This window comes from Myotis nattereri (genome assembly GCF_964212035.1).
Source record: "Myotis nattereri genome assembly, chromosome: 2".
Lineage (NCBI taxonomy): Eukaryota > Metazoa > Chordata > Mammalia > Chiroptera > Vespertilionidae > Myotis > Myotis nattereri.
This window is the reverse complement of record NC_138076.1, coordinates 215,507,140-215,514,854: the sequence shown is the minus strand read 5'-3', so window position 1 is coordinate 215,514,854 and position 7,715 is coordinate 215,507,140. Positions and strand designations below refer to the sequence as shown.

The following is a 7,715-nucleotide window of genomic DNA, read 5'->3' as shown; positions in this document are numbered from 1 at the left end:
TCCATCCATCCATCCATCCATCATTCATCATTTATCCATCCATCCATCCACCCATCATTTATCCATACATCCATCCATCCATCCACCCATCATTTACCCATCCATCCATCCATCCATCATTTATCCATCCATCTATCCATCCATCCATCCATCCATCCATCCATCATTTATCCATCCATCCATCCACCCATCATTTATCCATCCATCCATCCATCCATCCATCCTTCCATCATTTGTCTATTCATGATCCATCCATCCATCCATCATTTATCCATCCATCCATCCACCCATCATTTATCCATCCATCCATCCATCCATCCACCCATCATTTATCCATCCATCCATCCATCCATCCATGCATCCATCCATCCATCATTTGTCTATTCATGATCCATCCATCCATCCATCTGTCCACCATCCATCCATCCTCCATTGCAAAGGGCTACTATGTCCCAGAAACTGGGCGAGTCCTTTCCATGTATCTACTGCTGTTCATCCGACATACGTGCTGCTCTCGTGACCATTTTATAGGCGTGGACACTGAGGCCCAGAGAGGTTCAGTGACTTGCTTAGGCCACACAGTGAGGGTCTGGGCAGGAGGTGGTGTCCCAGCAGAAGGGGGTGCCACCTGTGAGCAGTCTTCCCATCAGCCCATAAACGACGCCAATGTGACTTGGCCTGGGTGCGGCGGGCAGGGAAGGCGACCGCGGGAGGGCCGTGGGGTTTGCAGGGACCTTCTGGGCCTATCAGCGTCCTCGGAGCTGTGACCCCGTGACCCCGCCTGCACCAACCCCGCAGGGGGTTGGGGATCCCTGGCGAGTGGGGTGCAAGCCCCCCCGCGCCAGGTAGAGCTTTAAAATCCCTCCAGAATTTGAGGCGAAGGAATCGGTCAACACGCAGCTTCTTTTTACAAAACGAGATTTCCGCTAAGTGGTATTGGAGGCTGAACGGGAACTCGGGTTTTCAGAGCTGAAATCTGCGATCATTTGGAAGCCGACTTCCATTTGGCCTCATCCTCTGTTTTATGAAAGGAAATCAAAATTGCGAACACACTCCCTTATCTCTCCGATCGGGGAGGGGATATAAATAGCCAGGCTCGGGAGCTCAGCCTGTAGACACACAGCTCCACCTCCTCCGGTGGAGGAACCGGCCTCGGCTCAAGACCGCGCCCCGACCGGTGCGGGCGGCTCTGGGGGGGGACACAGCGGCCTGGACGGGGGCCGAGGCCACCCATGCTTCTCGGGACGGAGCTGCCAGCTGGAGGAGTGGGAGCTGACGGGGAGCTCACTCCCTCACAGACGCCTGTCCTGCCCTGGGCAGGTCTGTGCTTCAGAAAATGGTTTATCTCATTGAACCGAAGCCAGCAAGGCCGCCCAGCACAGCGGGCTTCTTCCGTCCCCTGCCAGCCCTGTGCCCCCGCCGCCACTCCCTGATCTGTCCTCGGTCTTTCTCCAGCGAGGTTGGCCCCCAGCTTGGGGTCCACAGCCGCCCCGCAGTCCAGTCTGGCAGGGCTTCTGCCGGAGCCGCAGGGCTGGGCTGCCTCACGCCTCGTGGGCACCTTCCCCGGGTGGGAAAGGAGCCAGCAGCCTGGGGGTTTGGTGGTGACGTGGGGGCAGTGGGTGGAGACAGCCCAGTCCCGTCAGTCTGTGCACAGGGCTTCCTCCCAACCCCTCCCGGTTCCTCTGGCTGCTGGGAACCAGGGACTATGAGGGACCCCGGTCCAGGAGAGGGGGCCGTGTGGGCCCCACCGTCCCCACCGTCCCCACTTGTGCCCTCAGAGCCACCCCTGCCTTCCGTCCTGGCTGCACAGAGCTCGAGAGTCCAGGCCAAACCGCCCCCAGGCCCTGCCGCTGCCCAGGGCTGCCTGGGTGGGCTGGTGACCACCTCCGCCAGTGCCCCTCCGGCCGGGAATCCTGAAGTCCGGAGGGGATTGGTCACCAGTTCTCACACGAGGAGTCTCCTGCACAGCCTGCTCCACCACAAGCCCTCACAGCCTGTGGCCTCCTTTCATGGGTCCTCAGATGCTCTGCCTCCCTCAGCCAACCGCGGGACGTGGTCTTTGCAATCAGATCACCAACAGGAGGAAGGCGGAGTCGGGTCCACACCTCAGAGGTGGCCAGCAGGACAGAAGAGCCAGGGGTCAGGGATGGGCCTCCGACCGGAGGGGTTCCAGAAAGACAGGGGGCCAATTAGAATCCAGCAGGTGTTGTAACATCCTTCAGCCATTCCAAAAAGGTGTCCTTACCATTGAAAGCATTACAGACGTTCACTTTTCTTTATTTTTATTTATTTATTTATTTAATATATTTTATTGATTTTTTACAGAGAGGAAGGGAGAGAGATAGAGAGTTAGAAACATCGATGAGAGAGAAACATCGATCAGCTGCCTCCTGCACATCTCCCACTGGGGATGTGCCCGCAACCCAGGTACATGCCCTTGACCGGAATCGAACCTGGGACCTTTCAGTCCGCAGGCCGACGCTCTATCCTCTGAGCCAAACCGGTTTCGGCGTTCACTTTTCTTACATTGACAAATGTACACTGAACTCAACCCTAACCCTAACCCTAACCCCAAACTTAAACATAACCCTAACCCTAACACTAACCCTAACCTCAACCCTAACCCTAACCCTAACCCTAACCCTAACCTTAACCTAACCCTAACCCTAACCTTAACCCTAACCCTAACCCTATCCCTAACCTTAACCTAACCCTAACCCTAACCCTAACACAAACTCTAAACCTAGCCCTAACCCTAATCCTAACCTTAACCCTAATCCTAACCCTAACCCTAACCCTAACCCTAACACTAGCTCTAGCCCTAACCCTAACTGTAACCCTAAGCCTAACATTAACCCTAATCCTAACCTCTAGCCCTAACCCTAGCCCTAAACTGAACCCAAACCATAACTGGAACCCTAACCCTAACCCTAACCCTAACCCTAACCCACACCTGCCATTTGGGGCTCCTGGGAGCCTCTGCACCTGCTGCAGCATCACCCCAGGCCCTGGCTCTGCTCCCCACTCCCCATCTTTGCAGATGTGTTTGCTGCTTGCACGTTGCCCAGCCCAACTTGCCTTTTCCAGAAGCTTCCAGACCAGCTGGCCCTCGGAGCACACTCCCTCCTCCGCTGCCTTTATGTCCGGTGGCCAAGGAACAAGCCACCTATTTTCGGTCAGACCTCTCTGGTGGCGGCCGCAGGCTCCCGATTTAAATGCGAATCTCACCCAGAATCCTAGACACGCCCCGGGATAAGGTTTAAGCAGCTACTGGGCGCCGTGGCCCAGTCACGTCCACACACACGATGACCCAGCACACGGGTGAAGCGCAGGCGGGGCTGACAGCCTGGAGGAGCCCCTGCCCAGCCTTGTGCAGCCCCGCCCTTCACCTGGGTCAGCCTCTGGGGACCCGCGGGCCACACCGCGGACACCGCCGTCTGCACTGCCGAGGCCGCGAGGATGTGCCGGTGTCTCGCTGACCCTGGGAGCAGCGTGCGGCCTCTGCCCGGCCCTGCTGCCTGGAGCGAGACAGAGGAGGGGGCACGGCCAGGCCTCGGGGGCCTGGCAGGCAGGTGTGACCAGCAGACGGACCAGGTGAAGGGCGGGCGGCCCGGGCCGTGGGGTGGGCAGGTGAGTGCTCCAGGCCCTCAGGCCCCTGCGCCTCTGCCCCTGTGCTGGGTAATTTCCTGTGTAGACGTGACTGGGCCACGGTGCCCAGACACCTGGTGTCACCTTATTCCAGGGCGTGTCTACGATTCTGGGAGAGATCAGCATTTAAATCTGAAGACTGAGCCTGGCCTGTGTGGCTCATTGGTTCAGCAGCGACCTATGAACCAGGAGGTCACAGCTCGATTCCCAGTCAGGGCACAGGCCCGGGTTGTGGGCTCAGCCCCCAGTAGGGGGCGTGCAGGAGGCAGCCGATCCATAATTCTCTCTCATCACTGATGTTTCTATCTCTCTCTTCCTCTCCCTTCCTCTCTGAAGTCAATAAAAATGTATTTTTTTAAAAAATTGGAAGAGTAAGGCACAGGCCCCGAGTGTGGGGGGACCCACCCCGTCCCCCGAGGCCTGTGGGGCAGGAAGGCGGAGCGAGGGACAGGACCCCGTCTGCTGGTCTCGGCGCTGGACAGGCCTCCCTGGCTTTGGACTCAGACTCGGACTGGAACCTCCCCCACTGCCCTCCTCAGCCCCGGACGGCAGACGGGGTCCTGGGACTCCTCACCTCCGTCGCCACGGGAGCTGGGCTGACCATCGCAACCATTTTTTAAATTTTAATCCTCCCCGGAGGATATTTTTCCATTGGTTTTTAGAGAGTGGGAGAGCGAGGGAGAGACTGAGAGAAACAGCAATGTGAGAGAAACACACTGATTGGTCGCCGCCTGCACGCGCCCTGACCAGGCCTGGGCTGGGGAGGAGCCTGTAACCGAGGTACGTGCCGTAAACTGGAATTGAACCCGGGACCCACTGAGCCACACTGGCCAGGGTCCATGGCAACCATTTCCAGGTGTGAGTGTCTATCTGAATCCTCTTTCCGTTCACCCCCAGCTGGTCCCTGGGAACCCCCAGGTGAACGTCCCTGCTGCCTGGAAAAGGGGTCCCACGCCCCCCAGGGCCTGTGACCGGCTCAGAGGCCCCAGCGAGAGGTCAGACCGGGGAGCTGTGGCCTCAACCTCCCCCAGACCCGCTTCTCCCCGAAGTCACGCGATGTCTGGGGGCCTTGACGGGCTCTTGTTCATAGAAAAGTTATCCCATAATTTACCCCATCGGCTCCCGACATCGATTCCTTCACCCGGGAAGACCCCAGCGCCCCGGGCCCTGGGAATCCTGCCTGAGGGGCGTCAGCCTCTTGCTTCCTCATTGAAAGGCTTTCCCCGCCGGGTCCTCAAGCCCAGGGCTAAACACGCAATTAGAGCTGCTGCTGACACTGAGCATAAAAGCCTCCCCCGAGCAGCTGGAATCAACACGTGGGCTGAGCGAGCACATGTCCTCCCAAGGCTCCTGTGAGGAGCGCGGCCGTGGTAACTGTGTGGCCAGCGGGACAGGGGACCGAGTGCGGGGAGGGGGCCCCAGGCCCACGGAGCACGGATTTGGGACCAGCTGTGGTGGGGGTCACGGATCCCCCGCCAGAGACAAGGAAAGACATTCTCTGCAACAGACTACTCTCCCACCGCGAGAGGATGTCACCCGACAGCCACGGGGCCATGTGGGGAGACGTGTCCGCGGAGCAGATGGTTAAAGGCAGAAGGCCTTGCCCAGCCACTATGTGCCCCTGGGAGCCCCAGTGTCTCCCCAGGACGGCCCCCCCATCTGGCCACGGCGCTCTGGGAGCCACCCCACCTTCGGGCAGGAATATGGAGAATCGCATGGGGTCCGTGATGCGATTGGTTGGTTTTCCCGCTTCCAGAGACGGAGCTTGCTGGCCCTGCCCGGGTTCAGCTGGTTCCCCCTTTGGAGGGCGGAGGCTGCTGGGGGTTTCCGGGCAGCGGGGACCTCGTGTCCCCCTCCTCTTCCCTCCCCCAGCCCTAGGCGGTCAGAGCCACTCGCCCTCCCCACCAAGGCAGGTGACTCACCGCTCCCCCCGCCCCAAAGGCTGCTAAGGGGCAGTCCTCACTCCAGGGCACCGAGGACGCACCCCACAGGCGGGGCACCTCCGTCGCCAGCCCCTCAGCTCACAGGCGCCTCAGGAACTCGTGGTGCCCACTCCCGATGCTTTACTCACAGCTGCGGTGGGTTCACCTGTTGCCCTACGCCCACCCCCCCTTTCTGGGCAGAAGAGGACCCCGGCTTTTACAGGGTCCGCCATGCTGGCCTCCTGGTGCCCCCCGAAACAAGGCGGCTCGTGTTGACGTTTGTCGCGTGTCCCCCCTGAAAACCTGTTGGAGGCTCAGCCCACGGCCGCCGGGCGCGCCTCAGACCACGGGGTCGCGCGCACTGGGCCTCGGGGGTCGCGGGGAGGCGAAGGGGCTGAGCCAGGCCAGGGAGGGCGGGTGGCCCAGGGCGTCCTTGAGGTTCATCCACGCGGCCCGCCAGCCGCGCTCGCCCCGCGCCCTCGCGGTGCGGTCGGTGCAGACCGTGCCCAGCTGGAGGGCGAGCATCACGGCCGCGAAGAGGAAGCCGTACAGCGCCGCCAGGAGCAGCAGGAGCAGCGGCGCGCGGGGCGCCCGGCGGCCGTGCGCGCAGCCCCGCAGGGCGGGCACCCCGAGCAGCAGCAGCGCGTGCAGCGCGGCCAGCGCCGTGTACAGCGTGAACAGCAGGAAGAACTTGCGGTTGTCCTCGCCCACGCAGTTGTTGACCCACGGGCAGTGGTGGTCCACGCGGCGGATGCAGCGCCCGCACACGGGGCAGTGGTGCGCGCCCGGCGGCCGGACCAGGTCGCAGACGGAGCAGCGGGGGCCCCCGGGCTCGGCGCCCAGGCCGGACCCCGCGCCCACGGGCAGGGCGCCCGGGTCGGTGAGCAGGGTCCGCGCGTGCGCCGCCAGCGCCAGGCCGGCCAGCGCCAGGGAGAGCGCGCCGTGCGCCCCGCCGTCCGCGCCGCCCCGCGCGGGCCCCAGCAGCTCGCGCAGCAGCAACGCGCACCCGCCCGGCAGCAGCAGCCACGTGGCCGCGGCGCACGCGAGGCCCAGCGGGTCCCGCACGAACCACACGCGGCGCGGCTGCCGGGGGCCCTTGTGCGCGGGGGTCGGCGCGGGCATCGCGCTGGGAAGGGGGCGCCGGCGGTCCCTGCGCGCCCCTTGCGCCCCGCTTCCCGCGCGCGCCAGGCCTGTCCGGCTGGAGACCCGCCTGCGCGCAGAGTTCTAGAATGTGCGGCGCGGGGATTTGTGAGCACAGAAAGGGGAGCCCTGCCCCCCAGGCGGCCTTCCCCTCGGGCGGGGCCGGGCACAGGGCCTCCGAGGAGGCGGGGGGGGGGGGGCGGGTGCTGAGCGCGGAAGGGGGAGAGGGAGAGGGAGAGAGAAACATCAAGGAGGAGAGAGAATCATGGATCGCTGCCTCCTGCACGCCCCCCGCTGGGGATGGAGCCCACAGCCCGGGCCTGCGCCCTGCCTGGGAATGGAACCCTGACCTCCAGGTTCCGCCACTGAGCCGCCCGGCTGGGCGGCACGGGCCTCTTTCAGGACCCAGGAGAGAGCCAGGGCGGGAGGGGGGCCAGGCCTGGGCATCCCGTGTGGGGGAGGGGGAGACGGGTTGGGGGGCGGAGCTTTAGGGCCAGGGCCCCGGGCAGGGCAGAGGGTGGCTGAGGAGGTCCTGGGAAGGTCCTTTGGCGACTGTGGTCCTGGTGGTGTTCAGGGCCGGGGAGGGGCGCGGGCAGGAACCCTGGTGGAGACGGGGTGCTGTCTATATCGGGGGCAGTAGAGGAAGGGGGCTCCGTGGGCTGGGAACGTTTTAAAGTCCCCAAGGCTCCGTGGAGCTGGATGTGGCAGCCGCGTTCCTGACCAAGGGGCGGGACCAGCCACACTGGCTGGTAAGGGATCTACGGTGTCCAACCAGCTGGGGCCAAGTGCTCGGGACACAGGTGGGCGCGGGCGGGGCTGGGACCCTCCTGGTGCCGGATCCTGGGCTGAGGTTTCAGCCCTGACGCAGGTGCTACCAGCTGCCCACTTGGTCGGCCCAGTCCTCTCCCCGCCCCGCCTGCCTCACCCCCTGCAGGCGGCTGTCCTGCGAGGACTCACCGGGGCCTGCAGCCTCCCCGCTGCAGCTGACCATGGACACAGCGGGGG

General features: G+C 63.1%; 1 protein-coding gene across 1 annotated transcript; it reads right to left on the bottom strand.

Annotated features, from left to right (window-relative positions):
* Positions 1 to 5,909: 5,909 nt before the first annotated feature.
* On the bottom strand, positions 5,910 to 6,692 carry LOC308514037 (palmitoyltransferase ZDHHC3-like; the record flags this gene model as incomplete). Its single annotated transcript, XM_081084065.1, has 1 exon — positions 5,910 to 6,692. One exon carries the CDS (start codon positions 6,690 to 6,692, stop codon positions 5,910 to 5,912), a length of 783 nt encoding a protein of 260 aa, XP_080940191.1.
* Between the last annotated feature and the right edge of the window lie 1,023 nt (positions 6,693 to 7,715).